At 45.0% G+C, this 20,590-nt stretch overlaps 1 protein-coding gene across 4 annotated transcripts in view; it reads right to left on the bottom strand.

Moving 5' to 3' along the window:
* The window catches only part of eng (endoglin), a 29,091-nt gene extending 9,081 nt beyond the window's left edge, over positions 1–20,010 (bottom strand). For all 4 annotated transcript variants that reach the window (XR_003973973.1, XM_030341400.1, XM_030341401.1 and 1 more), the window contains exons 1-7: positions 19,828–20,010; positions 8,315–8,428; positions 3,404–3,575; positions 2,763–2,943; positions 2,344–2,449; positions 924–1,122; positions 531–673 (exon numbers count right to left, since the gene is read on the bottom strand). Coding sequence is in view for 3 of the 4 variants with exons in the window: in XM_030341400.1 (XP_030197260.1) it covers positions 531–673; positions 924–1,122; positions 2,344–2,449; positions 2,763–2,943; positions 3,404–3,575; positions 8,315–8,428; positions 19,828–19,995 (1,083 nt within the window). In the remaining variant the exon portion in view is untranslated. The remainder of the gene's footprint in view (positions 1–530; positions 674–923; positions 1,123–2,343; positions 2,450–2,762; positions 2,944–3,403; positions 3,576–8,314; positions 8,429–19,827) is intronic.
* Between the last annotated feature and the right edge of the window lie 580 nt (positions 20,011–20,590).

Raw genomic sequence — 20,590 nt, 5'->3', positions numbered from 1 at the left:
TGAAGGAGGAGGAGGAGGAGGAGGAGGAGGAGGAGGAGGAGGAGGAGGAGGAGGAGGAGGAGAAGGAAACAGGAGATGTTTTGGAGTTAATGACTAAGAGATAATCTCAAATTGGATTGGGCAATGGTTTGGAAGCTGATAATTATGTTATATTATCTTCCTACCACCGCTGAAAAACCCACATGCGCCCCCTGAGAAACGCTCCCTTGCACATGTTGTGTACTTCCTTCCTGCCTGCCACACTGTCTAGTCTGCTGTGAAATGGGCCCTTTCCATTAAAATGACTTCACATCCTATTGAATAAAGATACAATAACACCATACTCTGCGAGCGCGTTCTTCACCCAATCATAGAGCAGACGACCAGTTAATCGGATAAAAACCCCCAAGCCTTCCTCCCTCCATTCAGAACGAACACGAAGCTCGCATGGTGCGGAGCCATCGAGACTCAAACCAACAACCTAAAGGGGAATCGCCACGCTGAAGTGAAGTGAAGTGTGTGTGGGGGGTGGGGGGTGGGGTTCTCCTCACCTCTGCGTAGATCCTCTTGTCGCTCTGCACCTTGGTGTTTGGCTCGAGGGGTAGGCGGTAGTCCGGGGCGCTGTACAGCTGCATCAGCAGGGGCGTGTGGGGCGGGGTGGTGGTGAAGGCGTGAACGACCGGGTCTCCACTGGCTGCAAACCGGGGACATAAAAGGCATGCTGTTCAAATGTTCAAATACTCGTGAATAATTAAATATTTAAACCCAATGTTTAAACCGCTTTTATAATATATCTGCTTATATTGCATATTTGATAAGATAGCCAAGCAAATACAATAAACCCGACCTGTGAACTTGTCAGATTTGAACGCTAATACATTGAGAATAATTAACGGAAACGTCAAATGTTAAACACAGTTGACCAGGTGCACTCATCTTCTTACCTGGCGAATAGTCTTTCAGTATCAGCAGTAACGGGATCATAGATCCCTCTCCCTGGATTTCGGAGTAGCTGGTGAACGATTGAGCCTTGAAATAGTCGAGGGCCTTCTGCTGCACAGCCAGGGCACTGTCATTGGTCAACGTGACTGACTTGTTCAGTTTGTGGTTGAAGTTGCCAGTCAGCCAGATTTCGTTGGTGGACTGTGTTGGTGAAGGCAAGACAACAACGAACCAATCAGAACATGATCCAACAGATTGTTCTTATGATGCTCAAAGAGTAGTAGAACAGTAATATAGGATGGCATACAATCCTATATTACCTATATTAGTATATATTAGTACCAAATGATCCCCCTCTTATCATACTCGTACCAAATGATACGCAAGCAAAGAGAAAAACACACTGTTTTTGCGACTGAAAAAGCAAAGCTGCCATTGTCAACTATTAATATCTAGATACGATTAAAATGCAAGATATTGATATGTATATAACGCGTAATATAATATACTGCATAATATATAATGTAGCAAATAGTATACGACAATTTGAAATTGGGCTCGAACTTTTTGATGAATCTAAAAAATAAAGAAATAAGTGAATACTGTCGGGAATGACTTTCCTCTTCCTTCTGCCTCTGGTTCCTCGTCCAATTCAATAAAACCTCAAACGTTCAACTTGTGTAACTTGGCATCGCTACTGAGCTCTCACTCATAAAGCTCTCTCGAGACCCAGGCGCTCACAGTGGGAATGAACACACTTTAATACATTCATCATCGCTTCATCTGTTCCCGTTCGAAATCCGACATTGTGAGCCGATTGGTCCAGATTACTTTTTTTTTTTTCCAGAGCATGTAGTAAAGATTGTGGTTCCTACTCCGGAAGTCTTCCTGAACCCCCAACTTTTTGGGGATATGGGCCTATGCGGCTCTCTGAGACAGTTACTAGACTACAGTTACTCAAGGGCTATAGAGGTGGGGGAATGGATCCAAATCAAATGGCACACAGATGACATGACCTTGTCGAATTAAAAGCCATTTGGAGTCTGATTAGGAGGCCCTGCCTTTCTCCTGACTTCCGGATTGTTTAGATGCCTTAAGCTGTCTTGCATCGTTGCAGACGCGTCCACTTCCCCCCATAGTGTATTTCAAATGACCATGGCCTCTCCAGCCCAGGCCAGTCCTTAACTCTCCACAAAGGTCACTCCCCTCACCTTTGTTCTCTGTGTTGTTACAGCCCACCCTCTGAAAGCTCCCGTACAAGAATCACGCACACCCGTTGTCTCTTTGAAGACGCTTGGTTAATGCGCCCAGTGAGACTCCCCATGATCACGCTCCATTAAATCAGATTTTTTGCTGTCAAGAAGTGTTTCTGAAATTATTATTTTTTCATCTGCTGTACAAAATGAACATGACTTGGCTTACTCCAAACTGGAACGGTGGGAATTTGCCGAAGCTCCATAATGTCCCTTGGGGGCCTCTCAGGAACAGACTAATGGCCTTCTCTGTGTCCACGCGAACCGACACGTTGCTGAAACACAAACACCAGTACGTTAACGGTGCGTCTGAGGGAAGGAATCGGCTATCGTCCCGATCAAACGTCATCTATCATATTGCGATTTATTCCTTTGGATTTCTTTCATCATCTAAAGTCATTTACAGGGCACTCGAATACGTGCCATTAATAACACGAGACCTCACCCTTTCACAAAAAGCGCACCAGCAAAATTACAAATTAATTACCAACTTGGGCTTCGGCCCGTTAATCTTTACGTCACGGGCCCTGTCTCCGTCCATTAACTTCCCTCCACTAATCATGTCGGCGTCAGTGATGGAACACGTACCGGGGACTGGCGCTGTCTGGGATGTTGATGATGTGGATCTCCCTGTCGCCGGGGGCGTCCACGAAGCAGGACACGGCCTGCGGCTTCGGCTGCGGCTCCATGAAGGGCTGCTGCTCCGTGAAGGGCTTCAGCGACGGGTCTTCGTGCTTCAGGACGCAGTCTCTGGAGCCCAGCCCGGTGCCTGTGGAGGAAAATGGCCATTTTTAAATTGTGGCGGTGTTTTCAAGTCACTGATGCAGCGATTGACCCTTTCTATCATGCATGGTTGCTGTTTGGTGTGACGGCAACTACTATGCCGTTAGAATAGAATAATAGTAATAATCATAATAATCATAAGGTTAATTGTATTTTATTATTAATGATTATAAAAATACATTGCATTTGTATGCCTCCTTTCAGGAGACTCAAGTTTTCCGTACAGAAAAAGAACGGAAACATCACATAGTAGTTAAAATAGTAGTTAAAATGGATGGAGACAATATACATGCAGCAAACAAAATCTTGGAAAAATCCAAGAGACCCTAGGAACACTAACCAACAGGAGGGAAGAGGGAACAAGAGTTCAATTACAAATAGCACTGTTTAAGTCCCCCCCCGCACAAACAACGGTCACTTCCTCATTATATACTCGCGGGACTAACCTGCTCTCCCAGTGTAGGCGATGTTCCCCGGGTTTCGGATGGCGGTCAGCGAGGTCACGCCCCCAAAGTTCTGTGTGGCCCAGTTGACCAGCTGCCCCAGATCTGTCGGCAGGTCAATCATATGGATTTGGTCCTTATGCATCATCAAAGTCATGGTGGAATTGTTGCCAACCTGAAAGGAAAACACGACACAGGACCGTATAAATAACAGTGGTTATCCGTTGACGATCAACTACAAGAGTGATCATCTGGCCGTAGGTGAGCAATACAATATTAACACTCCTGTCTGCCTCAGCTGTAGTCCTGTCCAGCTCAAGTGATAGGGAAGGATGACTGCTAAGGCTGAGGGGTTCAATTCCTACTGGGGCCACTCATCCTAAAAAATAGTTTGCACTCAAGGAGAGGTGCATTGTAAGACCCCGGGTTGAAAGTGTTGTTGTTAAAGTAACGTTGAAGGTGATATAGGTAAGGTTTCACAACTTTAATTTCAATGTCATTTTCTCAATGTCATCAATGTCACTATTCAGCTATGAATGAGTAAAATGCTCAGTGAGAATACTACTGGCTCAGTTCTGACCAATCGAGGCATCTCTCTTCCGGTTGGAAGGTTCAGGGGATTATCTTGCCTGTCAATAACATGCGAGCACACTGTTACCAGAGTTCCACCAAATGTTTGTGAATTAAACACTTCTCAATGGTGGAGAGGCATAGGGAGGGCCCGGAGAGGGTGGATGGTTTGTTTTCTAAACCTTGCTCTCTTCTGCTCTCTACAACTCTCAAATTTCACAGACACCAGCTTTAAGAAGCAACACAATATTAATATTTCTTGGTCACACCTTTTTTCTCCCTGGAGTAATGAGTGAGTCAGCTCTTTATTCATAGGACTTTTCCTCCTGTTCACCCATTTACTGCCACCTTCTACTACCACACACACACACACGTACACTGTACACACACACTGTACACACACACACACACACACACACACACACACACACACACACACACACACACACACACACACACACACACACACACACACACACACACACACACACACACCTCTTACCACTGCTATTCTCAAAGCAGGGTCCATTTGAAAAGGAATGTTTATTATGGTTAAGTGTCCTGGCGATTTCAGTTGGAGCCCCCCCCCCCACCCCACGACACCCCCCACCCCTACTGGAGGCATAGTCCTTCCTCCACTTCCTGTCTTGGGCCAGGAAACTGGCCCTTTTTTTAAACGGCGTGCGTCATTACAGTTGGCTGGAATCTGGCCCCTATATGGGGTCAAAATATACTGTCCACTAGTGCTGCTAGCCGCATGGAGGTCGATGGAAATATTATACCTTATGGAATAATAATAATACTTGTATAATGGATTATTTTGTTTTTCTGGAAACAGTATTGGATAGGGGTAATATTTGACCCATTAGTTAACTGACATTAATCAACTGGTTAATTAATTAATTCAGTCATAAATATTTACTACCAGTTATTTAACTGGTTAACTAGCGGCCTAAAAAATCATTTACTAATGGTGTTCCTGTTTACTGGCATTGTTCATGGTAACTTAGGTAATGGTATTCAAGTAGGATATTTATTTATACATTATTAAATAGAGTTAGGGCTAGGGCTAAGCCTAACCACAACCAGATTTATGTACCCTTATTGTAGAATGTTCCTGTTATGCTTTTGATGTACATAGAGGGATAGGGGTTAAGTCTGAGTTTTTTGGTGTCTGGGCAAATATACAAAAATAGTTACACAACTTCATTACTGTATGTACTGTGTGGATAAAACGGGGATATGAGTGCGTTCCCTTTACATAATAGCATAATCACTCTACAGCTGTTAGTTTGGTACATCAGCAATATTCTATATAATTCAAAAGTCTGGAAAAAGAACATTCCAGAAAGCAGTTTCCTGGGTGTGAGTGTGTATGGTGTGTGTGTGTGTGTGTGTGTGTGTGTGTGTGTGTGTGTGTGTGTGTGTGTGTGTGTGTGTGTGTGTGTGTGTGTGTGTGTGTGTGTGTGTGTGTGTGTGTGTATGCGTGTGCACATATGCTTGTTTGAGGGCAGTTGAAGTCGTCTGATTGAACAGTTGGATTAAAACAAAATGAAAGGGGAAAAGATTAACTGCCACTGATGTGAACCAGCTCTTTTGGGGACAACACATTTGGGAAACTGGAGATAATAAAGTCAAAATAAGATTCCAGAGAAAGTTGTCCCGAGACGCAATTCAAAGTAATCCTTCTAATATGTTGATTAAAGCAAATTTGCACATCATCAAGCGTGATGCAATCACAGAAATGAACATTTCTCTGGGTAGTAGATTCATTTAGGTAGGAATACTCTAAAGTACAACGCATGGGTATGTCTTACAAATATAAAGCAGATGGTACAAATGTTTCCATGTGGTATTGATCTGTCGCGCTCACCCCTTCTCCAACATTGACTTGATGAAGCTTTTTTACAGAGAATCGGTTCCCTCTGTAAAGCTTTACTATCAAATTATGAATTTGAGTGATGATTTAATCGTAACTCAAGGTCTACGCTGCCTAAAGTCAGAAACATTTTAATATCCTCTCCAGTGGCTGAATGGGCTGATAAAAAAAAAATGATGATTCAAAAAATTCATCAAGGTCGATCACCAGACGCTCAGAGGGGCGAGGTGGAATACAGGATACAAATGCACAGTGCGCTACAGAAAAACGTTTGGAAAAACAAAACAGAAAGCTCTACTCGGCTCCGGGAACTTGCTGAGCCATCTCCTGTTTGGATTGGGTCCCTTAGTCCCCAGCGTGCTTCCAGGTATCACCACCTCATCCTGTACTGGTATAAAGGTTCACACTATGTCCCTAAAGTACTATGTCCCCATAACACTGGCCCTATTATGCTACCAACACCCTTGGTTCACATAATGTCCCCAACACAGTCTGTCACCAATATGTCCCCAAAACGACACGCTCCGTCCCCGACACACTCTGTCCCCAACACACTCTGTCCCCAATATGTCCCCAAAACGACACACTCCGTCCCCGACTCACTCTGTCACCAACACATAATGTCCCCAAAACACTCTGTCCCCAATATGTCCCCAAAACGACACGCTCCGTCCCCGATACACTCTGTCCCAAACACAGTCTGTCCCCAATATGTCCCCAAAACGACACACTCCGTCCCCGACACACTCTGTCCCCAACACAGTCTGTCCCCAAAACGACACACTCCGTCCCCGACACACTCTGTCCCCAACACATAATGTCCCCAACACACTCTGTCCCCAATATGTCCCCAAAACGACACATTCTGTCCCCGACACACTCTGTCCCCAACACATAATGTCCCCAACACACTCTGTCCCCAATATGTCCCCAAAACGACACACTCTGTCCCCGACACACTCTGTCCAATACACTCTGTCCCCAACACATTATGTCCCCAACACATTATGTCCCCAACACACTCTGTCCCTAACATGTCCCCGACACACTATTTCCAAACACACTCTGTCCCCAACACACTCTGTCCCCAACACACTCTGTCCCCACTATCTTTCCCTCAATGCAGTGCCCCAGATGAGCCGTCAAACCCCCCAGTGACGTCCTTCCTCAGACAGACACAGAGCAGATGCTGTTGTTTCAGGTTAAAGACAACACACACACAATCACTCCCCCGCGTGATCCCACCGAGAACATCCCGTGGGCCGGGGGAATGTACTGCAGACCCCTCAGCAGGATGTAACACACGGTGTAGGATCTCTACTCTTTTACTGGAAGCGCATCATCTTTTTTGTAGGCGCACCGGTTCTCTTGTTAATGACGTGACAAACTGAAAGATGGTCAATTGAGACAAAAAGTTTTTTAGATGGTTTTATATTTTGACTGTTCCTTAGAATCACTATGGCTTTCTTGCTTTCTTTTGTCCACATCTGCTGACACTGTCAATTGAATAGATTCATATTTCCTGAAACCCATTTGCCTCAGATTGATTTTAATTTACTCCCAGTCTGTCCTGCAATTATGCGAGGCACAGCAACAATCCTAAACAGTTAAATACAACTTCACTTCTTCAATGTTGTTTTAGGGAATCCAACAGTGAGAGTCCAAGAAAGTCCAAGAAAATGCAGAAATTTCCAATTTATTACAGACAGACTCAACCTGACACTGACAGAGGCCCTTGAACAAAGTGAAAACTAAACCTCATTGGATTCTCATTGGAACAGCTTTTTCTTTTTCTTTTTTACAGACAATGCAGTTGGTCGTTTTTCTTTTTTCTTTTTTCTATCTGGCTACCCAAGCACTCCCACTCTGTTATCTATTTTATAGAGTGCAGTGCTCAAATGTAAACTGTCGCACACACAGAGAGAAGCCCTGGGGGAGAGTCAGTGAAAACAAACAAGGTTAATTGTTTCTCTAAACTGGCCCTGAGGACCACACATCTGTGCTACTTTGATTCCACACCAAGCATCTGGCACTAGCTTCGTACATCTGGGGGGTGGGAGTATTCAAACAAAAATACTCTGAAGTCCAACCCCGAATCGATACAAATATTGATTCGCTAGATGTGCTACTGTGTAACTGCTACTGCTAGTACTATTGTTATGGAACCCCTGTGAAAGACGCTACGTTACTGGAAGGCCAACCCAGATGTGGGTCTGCACTGATTATGGGTCTGCACCGAGGCCCGGTTAGAAGACATATAGATAGTCGGCTGGACGGCTACGCCGACATGAAGTAGACTGGTTTAGTCTGCTACCCATGCCCTGGCACCTGTAAGGAGCATTGGGTAGGTCGCCTACCCAATGTGAATGTCAGGGTGCCGGGGGGCCATACACCTGTGTGTTTACCCTGCTGGAACAGCTCTGTGAAGGGGGTCCAATTGAAAGTAAGGGCATTAATGTACTCACGTAGATGTTGACGTCCTTGTTCAGTGCCAAGAGCACATGGCTCGCAGCAGGGGAGCTCGAGGTGAGGATGACCTTCATGGGCCCGGCCATGGTCATGTTCAGACTGAACATACCCTGGAAGACAGAGAGATTGAGCTTGGATTTAGAATATGTTGTCATTTAGTGGATTGTTCGATCCGTAGTGAACTACGGGCTGAACAGTCAAATCCTAAGTGTCACGACAGAGTTCCTTAAGAGTGGCTCTAGAGTAGCTGTTGACCCATTACCACAGAGAGGTCATCGTAGGACAAATACAGGTGTTTCTCATAACACTAACAATGGTTCATGGCCTTTTCATGTTCAAGGGTACTACAGGGTAGGCTCAGCTACCTTTACATTAGTGCGTTTAGCAGACGCTTTTACCCACAGCCACTTACCATAAGTACATTTGTCATTGACCCTGGACAATGTTCGCTGGTACAAAATAGTAGCAGACCTATAATAAGTATTATGAGCGAAAACTGTGTGTACTACGTTGACACCTCTGTGAAAAGGATCGGAATCAGAAACAAAAGGTTAGGTCATTCAGTGTCACAGAGTACATGTTAGGAGTAACAATGCAAGACATGTTCTCAATACATCTCCTATATCCAATGTGTCCGTCACTGCCGATCATGCACTTGGAAACATGCTCTCCTTGAAACCGAGAGACCCACATATCATATCTGGACAGTACATCACCAGGGGTGATTGGATGACATCATCGGACATGCATGAGATGACGATTAAGTTATAAATCAGCTCCACAGGGGAGTCCGGTCGTACAATGTGTTAAATACATGTACAGATGTAGGATGTCTGGGGTAGGTGGTCACACAATCGCACGCACGCACGCACACAAGCATGTTTCGGTTGTTCAGGGTTGTACAATCATGCGTTAAAATAAACCGAATACAATAAACAAAAGAAGAATCAGCAGACACAACCGCTTCACCTTGTCGACTAGACATTTCCTACAACCCGTCTCCAAATGAGCTTCCGTAAAAAAAAAGAAGACAACGCAAATTGGAAGCACAGATCTACAACCCCGAATCCTCATCTCCTGCAGCGCCATGACACCTCGCTATCCAGAGGGAGGCCGTCTGAAATTCATCGCACCGCAGAGGCAAGAATTTAATCTAACACTGCAGGCTCCAGCAGAGAGAGCGATCTGCGGAAGGGACTGGAATGGTCGCGGCTCGGCCGGTAATGGTATCTCTGTGGCGGGGCTGATAAAGCTCCCATGCAAACAAACGCTGAACAGACCCTTTCTCTATCCCTCCCTTCAGCTTTTATTGAGCCGCTGACGAGGAGCACAGGAGCACTGCCTGCGAGAGGGTAGGAGTCGTCAGGGCGGGAATGGTGACCGTCTTCAGGTGCACGCGTCATACAGCAGGGAGCGCCTGGAGGAACTGAATGACTTGAGGGGGCTGTGTGTATGACGAGAGCCTTGATCGGCAGCCGGTCGAAGTCACGGGGCCCAGGGTCAGGCTGCGGAGGGTGTGTTGATACAAGAGGGAGGGGTCGGTGAGGGCAAGGCGGTTGCGGCGCTGGAGGAAGCATCCGTCCACCCGTTGGTAGGTGTCTGTCATCCGTTATCATCCTTACATTCAACCTTCCATCACCCTAGCTCCACATCCGTCCGTCCGCCCATCCATCCATCCATCCATCCATCAAACTGTCTATCCATGCATCTCTCCATCGACCCACAATCCATCCATCCATACACCCATCATCCATCAATCCATCTAACTATCATCCATCCATCCATATAACTATCATCCATCCATACGTCCATTCCTCTATCCTGCCAGCCCCTTGCCAAAAGTTCTTTCAGGGCATATCCAAGTTAAGCCATGGTATAAGGGACCAGAACGCTGGCACGCACTACCCTGAACCCTTTTTTAAGAAGAAAACTAAGATGTCATAAGAGTCATTGTTTCGCCATCAGCGTGGAGAAATGCACACTACAGTGCCCAATCCTTCATGTCGTGACTCAACAGAAACGGATTGGCTGCAGCACACTTTTATTACAGAAACCGAAAACAAATCACGAACGCGGTAGTTTTAAATGGCATTTTTTTAATTATTTAACAGCCGAAAAAACTTTTGTTGTATTTATTTTATTATTATTTATTTATTTTTGTTCTTCCCTTTTTTAAATGAATCCAACTGTATAATCATAATAAAAACAATATCTGTGCTACCAGGCATTCCCGATGTACCCCCTCCTGCTGTGAGATTTGGCAGAGAAAGAGAGAGCAAGAGAGAGAGAGACAGAGAGACAGAGAGAGAGAGAGAGAGAAAGAGAGTTATTCAAATCCGTTCCAGATCTGTGTTGTGCTTTCTGTACACTGCTGGGTAAACACCTGGACCCCCCTTCCCCATATAGATTCAGTGGCGTTTCCAATCGTACAACGGGCCAGTTGTCAACGCTCTAGCCACCGCAAAAGAACACTCTACGGCTGTACGACATATGGGAGAGGATAGGTCTGAGTTGAAAATGTTAGCTACATGGTCTGAGCTATGAAATTGACTTGGCAAAACGATGAACAATGAATTAGCAATGAATGGATTTACAATTCATCATTCACGTGATAGCTTTGCTTTGCTCAAATATTTGATTCCTCTTACATCCTTGTGTTGGTTTTACTGCCAAACACTACCAAAATATTATCCCATAAACCCCTAACAGCTTCCTTCCATGGAAGTGGACTCGTGTTTTCGCTTTGGCAAACGTCAAATCCCCGTTATTAAATTCATCTTGTTGCTACCTGCTGGGAGCCGCATATGATCTAAAAGGATTATGATGAGCTAATGCCAGATCATGGAGCGGTAATTGCCGGTCTCCCGCGGAGCGAGACGAGGCCAGAGTAGACCTCATAACATGGACAAACACCACAACAAACCGAGACGGAAGAGGAAGACGAAAATAAAAAATAAAAACAAGCTGACGGGAGAGCCTTCGAAATGTCACGGGCGGGACAGAAAGAGAAGGACGTAGAAGAGGGTGAATACATCTGATAATGAAGAGGATGTGAACTGGGAGGATGTTTGCCGCGGCGTGATGTGCGACAGATCCGTATAGCGGCGCATCTACAGAGTGTGCGTCGCGTGGAAGAAGGTCACCGAAAGGAATGAACGAGAAGAGAGCGAGGGAAGGAAGGCGAAGGGAAAACGGTGGCTGATGCTATCCCATCCCACCGAAATGATGGCGGGCTGCGATAGCTGTTGATTTTTGACACAGGTTCGCATGCGCAGGCGTCAAGTCGAAAAAAGTACGACGTCGTTTTTCCTAATTCAGCCACATCCACCTCCATTAGTTTGCATTTGTTATTGTGTTGGTTTAGCCCTTCTGGATATATCGTCTTGCCTGCCAACATTAAACCATTGCACCATCTCACTAATTAGCCCAACGAGGTGGACTTTGTGGGAGCCCCTTGTTTGGCAGGAAGTCGAAATTTAAATGCAATCCTGTTATGTCGCTGCGTCTGCTCCCTCCGCAAGACGGGAAACATCCCGATGTGAGGGGGGCGAGTGCGCGGGGTATTAAGCTCCAAAAAAAGTGTGTGTGCGTGCGTGTGGTTAGGAGTTGCGAGAGAGAGAGAGAGAGAGAGAAAGAGAGAGAGAGAGAGAGAGAGAGAGAGAGAGAGAGAGAGAGAGAGAGAGAGAGAGAGAGAGAGAGAGAAAGAGAGAGAGAGAGAGAGGCGAGGGCTGTAGTGTCTAACCAGGCATGGATCTCCATTTCACTGTTTATGGTTACTGTGTTGTTTTTTGATTTGGACTTTTCTTACTTTTATCCCCCCGCCGTCTTGTATGGGCAGAGGAAAGCCGATTCACAATAGGACTACAGACACAGCCATTACTGGGTAGGAATTGATAATGAGACATGGAAGCGGAGGAGTGGTGCAAACAAGTGAACAGGGGGATATTTCTGCAGCATGGCAGCGCCGGATATAACCCTAATTGAAAGGAAAAGAACAGCGTTGTGGCTGGTGTGGGTAAAAATAAAGCCCGGAAGAGTCGCATTCATAATGAATTTGACATGCTTTACCTTCAAACGAGGAATACTGTCGGCATGAAAGCTGCCACGGCTTCACGGAGTAATGACACAAAGAAAGAAGGAATTGTATTTTCTCGTTTTTTGTTAGCTTATGTTCAAACAATGCGCCTTTTTCTCACGTGAATATTATATTGTGTTGTAGTATTATGCAGTGTGGAACAGTAGCAAAAAGGGTAAATAAAATGTATGATACATTGACGATACAAAATCATTTTAACCCCAAATTCATAAAATATTCAAAACAATGAAGAAGAGAATGTGGAGTTGTATATTAGGATAAGAAGATGATGTCCACCTCACTGGCCTCATTCTCCTACAACAAGCTCGGTCACCATAACTTTAATAAACCCCCCACACATTTTACCCCGTGCCCCCATGATCACATGACCTCCGACCTTTGAACCAAGCAAAGTACAAAAGCAATCGTTTTCCCTCCTCAGACCTCTTTCCCTTTCTCTTTTCCTCAAAGCACTCTCTTTCCCCCTTCTTCTCTTCTCCACTGCAGCACAGCCTCTGCTGACGCTGCTTCCACTTATTCTTTTGTGTCTCGCGTCTCACCCCGGGCCGGCACCGAGGGTCCGGTCTCGGGCAAGGCTCCCCTCGCCCCCTAGGGGACCGGCCGTGCCAAGGTGTCACATCAATGGGCTGTGGAAGAACTACTCCTCCCGCAGTTCTTTTTTTCTTACTTGGTTTCCTTGTAAGCGACGGACGACCATTTTTCTTATTTTCGCTGCCCATCCAATTACCTCTGAAACCCCCCCTCTCTGTGTCTCTCTTTGTCTCTGTGTGTGTGTCTCTGTCTCTCTTTGTGTCTCTGTGTGTGTGTGTGTCTCTGTCTGTGTGTGTCTCTCTGTCTCTCTTTGTGTGTCTGTGTGTGTGTCTCTCTGTGTGTGTGTCTCTGTCTCTGTGTGTGTCTCTCTGTCTCTCTTTGTGTGTCTCTGTGTGTGTCTCTACTGTGTCTCTGTGTGTGTCTCTGTGTGTGTCTCCCTTTGTGTCTCTCTTTGTGTCTCTCTGTGTGTGTGTCTCTGTGTGTGTGTGTGTGTGTGTGTGTGTGTGTGTGTCTCTCTCTCTCTCTCTCTCTCTCTCTCTCTCTCTCTCTCTCTCTCTCTCTCTCTCTCTCTCTCTCTCTCTCTCTCTCTCTCTCTCTCTCTCTCTCTCTCTCTCTCTCTCTCTCTCTCTCTCTCTCTCTCTCTCTCTCTCTCTCTCTGTTCATCTCTGTCCATCTCTCTCCTGCCACAGAAGAAAAAAGAGAGGAGGAGAGGGAGATATTTTCTTCTGTGGGCCGTTACCCTTCTAGGAGCACATTTTAAATCTGAATTATGGTCATATTTGTGACCTGTGGGGATAGATTATGGAATAAGGGGCGGAAGAGCGGTGCTTTGGCGGCACATTCCTGCTTTTGTTTCGGTGATAGCATGAGGAATGGATTCAGGGTTTGGGCTTTTTGTTCTTTTTTTTTTTAATCAGTGCAAAGTGCAACGCAGGTGAGACTAAACTGTCACTGCTAGGCCCTAAATCAGCGCGCGCCACAATGGGATGTTGGGAGATGGTAATGAAAAGAGGAAGAAGGCTAGGGGTGGAGGAGATGGAGGGGGGGGGGGGGGGGGGGGGGTGGAGACAGAGAATGCCAGATTGGGGAGCGTCTGCAAGAAAAATGCTTCCCATCCAGCCGGACAGCTCTGGCAAGAGATAAAGACATTCCCTTCTATTAATGTGTTTACGAAAAAAAAAAAAAAAAACTCCTCCAAAGGCTGACATTTCTTCGTTCCGCCTTAGGAACAGATAAGAACGTTGTGATACTAAATGTTATGACCCCTTCGCTCCTTCAGGTTTTTTTACACAAGGAAAAACCATCCACTGGCTGTCCCCGAAGACAGCAGGATATGGTAGCTGGCTAGAATTTCCATTTAATTAGGACGCCATGTTTCACAAAACCAAACGGCTTTTTGAGAATATTCAGCAATACCCCACACGCATCCTCTCGCACACTTCCCCGGTTCAACACAAAAAAACAACTGGTAATCGTTTTCCTTAATCTGGCTCCCAAAGAAAGCTGAATTTGCAGAAGAAGGCTGTCATTGTTTGAGTTTTTCTCCCACTTATAGCACTCTGGAAGGTGCGTGTTCCTGTGTGTTCCTGGTGTCGGTGAGGTGGGACATCCCCCTACACACAGTCTGGATACAGCTGTTTGTGTGCCATGAAAAAGGCTACACAAAAGCAATGAGTTGGTATTAATGTTATTATCATGCACAAATGCAATGATTTCGAAGTATTATTGATAATACTTACATTGATACTAAATTAGCATTTGTATTATTACCATGGACCTTGCATTGAGTTTCAATCGCTTTTAATCATATTTAATGGTATAAGTGTTGTGATAAAATACAATTTAGCATCCTATAGACTGTCATTCAAGAGCAAATGTAAATTTGTCTGTCATAGTCATGGTATCTGAAACGACTGATGTTATGACGGTGATCAGTAAAGTTTTTTTTTATTCCACGTTACCCTGAAACAAATGAAAACATGAAAAAAAAGAGGAACTAAAGAAATATGTTGAAATGGCGGACTTTCAAATGTAACCATGCCATCGCATTGGACTCTGTAATGTGGAATTGTATATTTCAAATATATCGGTTGGATGGAAAAAAAGGGGAAATCTAAAATGCAAAATATCAGAGTGAGAGTGAAACACAAGACTGTTCTCGTGTACGCCACCGCAGCTTCAGAGAATCGTGCTATATATTACAGTCGCTTTCTTATCGGAGAGGGGACTTTGAAAAGACGATTCCCTGCTGGTGTTTCTTGTCGTGCCTTCATTAGTTTTGTGCGGTGCGGAGGGATTTAGGCAGACAGACCTCGGCTGCTGTATCGCACCGTCTCGCTGGGAATCACCACCCAACACATTAAGCCCCCTGCTTCCAAATCGCCCACATCTTACAGGCCTCTTGTCTGCATCCACAACACCGGCTGAAAGATGGGAATGAAGGCACAGTTTTTCTCAGCAAAAGAGACAAAGAGGGAGAATGAGAGAGTAACACACAGAGAGACGGACAGACAAACAGACACACAAAGCGAGAGAGAAAGAGAAAGAGAGAGAGAGAGAGAGAGAGAGAGAGAGAGAGAGAGAGAGAGACAGACAGACGCAGACGAAGACAGAGATGGAGAGATAGAGAGAGAAAAAGATAGAGAGGACCAAATGAGATGGAAGCAACACAGACAAGGTAGCGAACGAGCAGTGATAAAGACATGACTAATGTTCTCTGACCAGACAATGTGGGCCAGTGAAAAATGGAGGCTTCTGCGGCAATAAGACTACAGATTAAAAGTTGTAGTCTCTTTTTGTTTTTGTTTTGCTGTGATCTAGAAAAATGATGGTACATCGTAGACTTGACAACAAAAAATACCAGACAGTAAATTATAAAATATTTATGTTTTTTTTATACTGTGATGTAAATAAGTCGTCTACAGCAAAACGCTAGCAAGTTTTACCCTCTTGCCAAATTCCGAAACAAATGGAAACAACACCCAAAGCCTCTGATAATATAAATGTATTCTGAGCCACTCAAAGTAACCCACCCAACAGCAGTGAACGCGAGCCTGCTGCTGGACAACCCAATAAAGTCCACGAATGTGTGTGTGTGGAAGGACAGAACAGAAAAAGAAAAGCCCGAAGCTGCGACAGAGAGACACCAGGCGATGTTGTAAAGCTGTTAGGAGACATAGGGTTTCTTCAGGTCATCCCTACACCAGCAGATATCATGGCTGGTTTTTACTCCATACCAGTGGATCTCTGCCACAGCAACCACTGTGGAACATTACTGGTTGGGTTGCTCACAAAACAGACTTGATTAATATCTAAAGTAAAGTCTGACAGCAGACCGGTGTGGGTGTCAGATTGACTCGGCTGCCAGATCGACTCGGGGTCCTGCGCTTACAGATGACGTATCGACACTTGACGTATCGACACAAGACAACGGACAAACCCGGAAGGGTTGTTTATAAACGGGGCTCAATCATGGACATAAAAAGAAGGCTCAATCCGTTTTGGTTTTGATTTCATTGAACGCAGCCCGTTCTTTCGCACAACAAAGCCATTGGAAACACGTCTAAAAGCACTGATGAATGCATATGTAACCCAGTTCCTGTTAGGGACTCTTATTCTGAAGGAGGAGAACGGAAGTGTCTGCGTGTGGGTCGCTGTTTTGACTCTGTGTTGGGAGCGCTGGAAATAAAGTGGATCGCCCCGTTCAGTGAATGGAGTTAACCGATTCTTCTTTTATATGTAACCCAAGTATATGCAACAATAATTTGTACATTAGATTACTATTCTATTCTAATTACTAATACTTGGGAATAACATGGGAATGAATGAAACGCGCATGCGCATTTAAAAGACAGAGTTTACAGGAAGTGCGTCATTATTGCGCATCCTGGACCCCGAGTCGACCTGGCAGCCGAGTCAATCTGACACCCACACCGGCTTAAATGGGTTTGTGCTCGAAGGGTGATTCGCTTTCTTTTGCTCCGTATTGTTTTGACCAATCACGTCGCTGGAGGCGGGGATCGCTGAGCGCGTAATTGGAAACACAACCTCGGCCGGCACTGGTTAGCCCTAAAAAAGTTGAAGATTCAACACCTCGTTAGCTCACCGAATGAGTTTTGTACGGTAGAATATCTCTGAAACAAGCGTAACTCCGCTCCTTTACTGTCTAGGCTCTGTGCCGTTCTTCCCGGAAGTTCGGCTGTAGCAAAGTAGGACTGCTGATTCCCAGATCACTGGTAGAAGAAATAAGTGTTCATCAAGCTTCTTGTCAAAAGAGTAAAATAGTGACAAGAAGGCGGAGCTAGATTCCAGTTAATGCCGGGAATTAATGCCAGTTAATGCCGGGAATCCGATTTCTTTGGAGGCCCCAGACAGCGGAATGGGAGTTCTGATGGTCAAATACTGAGAACCAAGAGCCCAGAGGATGTGATGTGTCAATGTTCATCATCCCTTTGACAATAGGGTCGGAGAAGGTTCACAGAATCCCCCTCTCCCTGGTAGTAATGAGTCTTAACCTCCTCACGAACCGAAGGACGTGTGTCATGGGCAGGTCCACATGATTAGGACAAAAATGATCATTCAATGTAACAGGCTTACAAAGAGATTTATTTAAGACTGACCAAAATCTGGATTTCGATTAATATGCAATTGATACCCTGGTCATGTGTGACACATCACAGAAAAGAGAGGTTCATATGACGAGGGGGAGGATGACGCACTAGAGTCCTTCACCCACACTGCAGGTCAATGATTTTCTTGGAAGAGCTCAAGTCATAGCGTTCACCAGAAGTCACTGATGAGAATTAAATAATTTAAACCCATTATAGTTCTGCCAGTTGCTAGGCAGCCTTTGTAAACTTTGGAGAGTAAATCAAGTATGAATTAAAGAAATGAAGACACAGGACAGGAAGAAAAGCTGAATTATGAGGGAGATAGAGAGGAGTAGGGTTTTAAAGACCATTAAGGACAACAGATTGAGGTTGAGGTTCTTGGCTGTGTGAAGGGCTGCTCAATTATTCTAGCTCCAGACAGTATTCATCATTTTTTGAGCAAGGACACAAGCAACTCTACTTTCATCATAATTTGTCTCTTCTATTCGACAATCAACCAAAAGAGTATGCACAATCTTTTCACTACGTCAAAGAAAACACACAACATGTCCTGATTCACCTGTAGGCATATGCTTTGTTTCAACACAATAGAATCTAACACAGCCGGCAATAAGTTTTAAGTAAATATCCGACTCGGCCCGAGCCTATGGTATAGCATAGCATATTGTATTGTCTACAGTCTATTGTTTCGCACACACAATTCCTGAAGCGATAGCGGACAGAGTTGCAGCCATACTTTCCCCTAGTCTGAGAACTCCCTATATGTTTACATGATTTTTGTATACATTTGCTTGTTCTGCTTTTTAACGCATTGATCGACAGGATGTGAAGCGAGGAAGTGAAAGCAATCGAACCTGTGGCGACCTCAAGGCCTGTTGCCTTTGCGTTTAGCTCGTAAGCGGATGGAGCCAGCAAGACACCACAAGTGTATGTTTAGAGAGACGTGGATTGATCTGAGATGTGCAGTGTTTGAGCCAAACTATGTTAGGGGGTTAGGTCTTTATGTGGAAACTTCTTTGGGGGGCCACCTGTTTTAAGTAACCGTCTAAAGAAACACAATGCCCTTTCATATACTTGTAAGAATAGTGTCTGCTTCTTTTTGTTTTGAGCCACGTCAAAGACCGTTTTCTGTCACCCTGTTGGGAGACAAACTTTGCAGACTCTGAATTTGAATAGTCGCGCCGTCGGAAGGCAACAGCGGATTACGACAGCGTTAGGAATAGCGAGGCAGCGTGCGACATAGTGTGTCAAGAAATTAGCTTCAAACTGAACGTGATGCAATCATTAGCCAACGGTATATCTTCTGCTATCGCTGGAGCAGATAAATGTGATATATATATAGATTCAATATAGCACACAGAAACTGTTCACGCGTTGACAGTACTTCACGGTTGTCAGACGCTATCGCAGAAATAACCCAAACAACAGTTTGTGATCGCAATCTTATCTTTGCATTGCTCAAGCCTTTCAAGTACATAATTATACCATGCCAAAGGACAAATGTATAAGAACATAAGCATATGTGGCCTTCATCGAAAGAAAAACCTGTTAAAACCTGTATTTATTATTAAAGTTATCATCAAATTTCAACAGAACACATATCATGCATCGTTGAAAGTAAGAATCAGATCGTTAGTAGTTTCTATACGTTATACCGTCTGACATTCTCAGTAAATATTGCACTTCACACATCGGGGACCTCAGGGAAAGAGGCGCGACCCCGCCGTGACCCTGCATCCACTCGGGTTTGAACATCTGACACGTGTTAATGGTCAAGCGTTACACTGGGGAGTCCCTGGTGTTTACACTGAATGCGGCTAGCTGCTCACTAACACGCTAGCTCTGTCATCTGGAATCACTCACACCCCCTGACGCAAGTGGCCGTTTCACAAGAGGAGTGGGCGGGAGGGGGAGAAGATTACAGCCGTGTTTGGACCATTATATTAAAAAGGATTTCATACACTGGAGAATTATCCCAGGATGTTTTTCCTATCTAATGGTGGGGAATTAGTTATCACGGACCCGGTAGCCAAAACATATATTTCCTTAGAATAACGCAGCACAATATGTGTAGCACACATTTATCGTAAAGACTGCGTTCAGGCCAGCGTCGCACATAACAGGAATAACAGTGATTAAAAGAAAAAGGAGGCAATAGGGATGTTTGTTGTGCAATCCTGTGTAGCTCAGTCGGTGGAGCGTGGCATTAAACCACTGTGAGTGGGAGGGGGTGGGGGTTAGACTCCTCCTCCCCGCATGCGTCCATACGTACACTCGGGCCGGGCTGGATGTTGAGGATGTGCACCTCCTCGTTGCCGGAGGTCAGGAAGCTGGTCCAGCAGCCTACGGGCATCTCCTCTACCTGCACCCAGGGGTTGGCCTTGGGTAGAGGCACACAGCTCTGAGCAGCCCCTAGACAGGACACAGCACACAGCAGCATCAGGGGAGCGGTTCAGACGGGCACTGTCTTTATGCCATGATGGTGAAGGTGTGAATTATGAATCCAAGAAGAGGGAACTACTGTGGAAATAAAAGTTTGCAATGAATGAGAAAAAACAGAAAGTCGTTGAATGTTACACAATGCTTTTGTGTCTTTCGGGGAAGCCGGTTTTAAGGTCTGAAATGGTTTGAATCGGTTCCCAGGAAAAACATTAATCTTAGGAAAACACTAGATCACTGCATAGCAATTTGCTTTCTTAATATGTATTTATTATTCTAATTTTTCTTTTATTATGACCTATGACCAAAAGACACGCGTCTGTTGAGGTCATCACCCTGACACTCGACAAATGAATCTCATTCTAAACAGGCCACCTTCAGAAGTACCAGGACCTTAACACTTTGATAGACCCAATCAATCAACGTCTGAGTGCACAATAAGGACCTCCGAAGGTGTGGTGGTTTCCTGTCTCATTCATGTCTGCCTCCTTCATACGTCCATATCCTCCTCCCAGAAGGCAAGGCTCGGTGAGCTTTAAAGTTATTATTAGTCCCATTTTGTTCCCGTTGGTGACTCAGTGTATGGCGTCTTAGTG

Source organism: Gadus morhua, chromosome 19 (genome assembly GCF_902167405.1).
Source record: "Gadus morhua chromosome 19, gadMor3.0, whole genome shotgun sequence".
Classification (NCBI taxonomy): domain Eukaryota; kingdom Metazoa; phylum Chordata; class Actinopteri; order Gadiformes; family Gadidae; genus Gadus; species Gadus morhua.
This window is presented reverse-complemented; position numbering and strand designations above follow the sequence as displayed.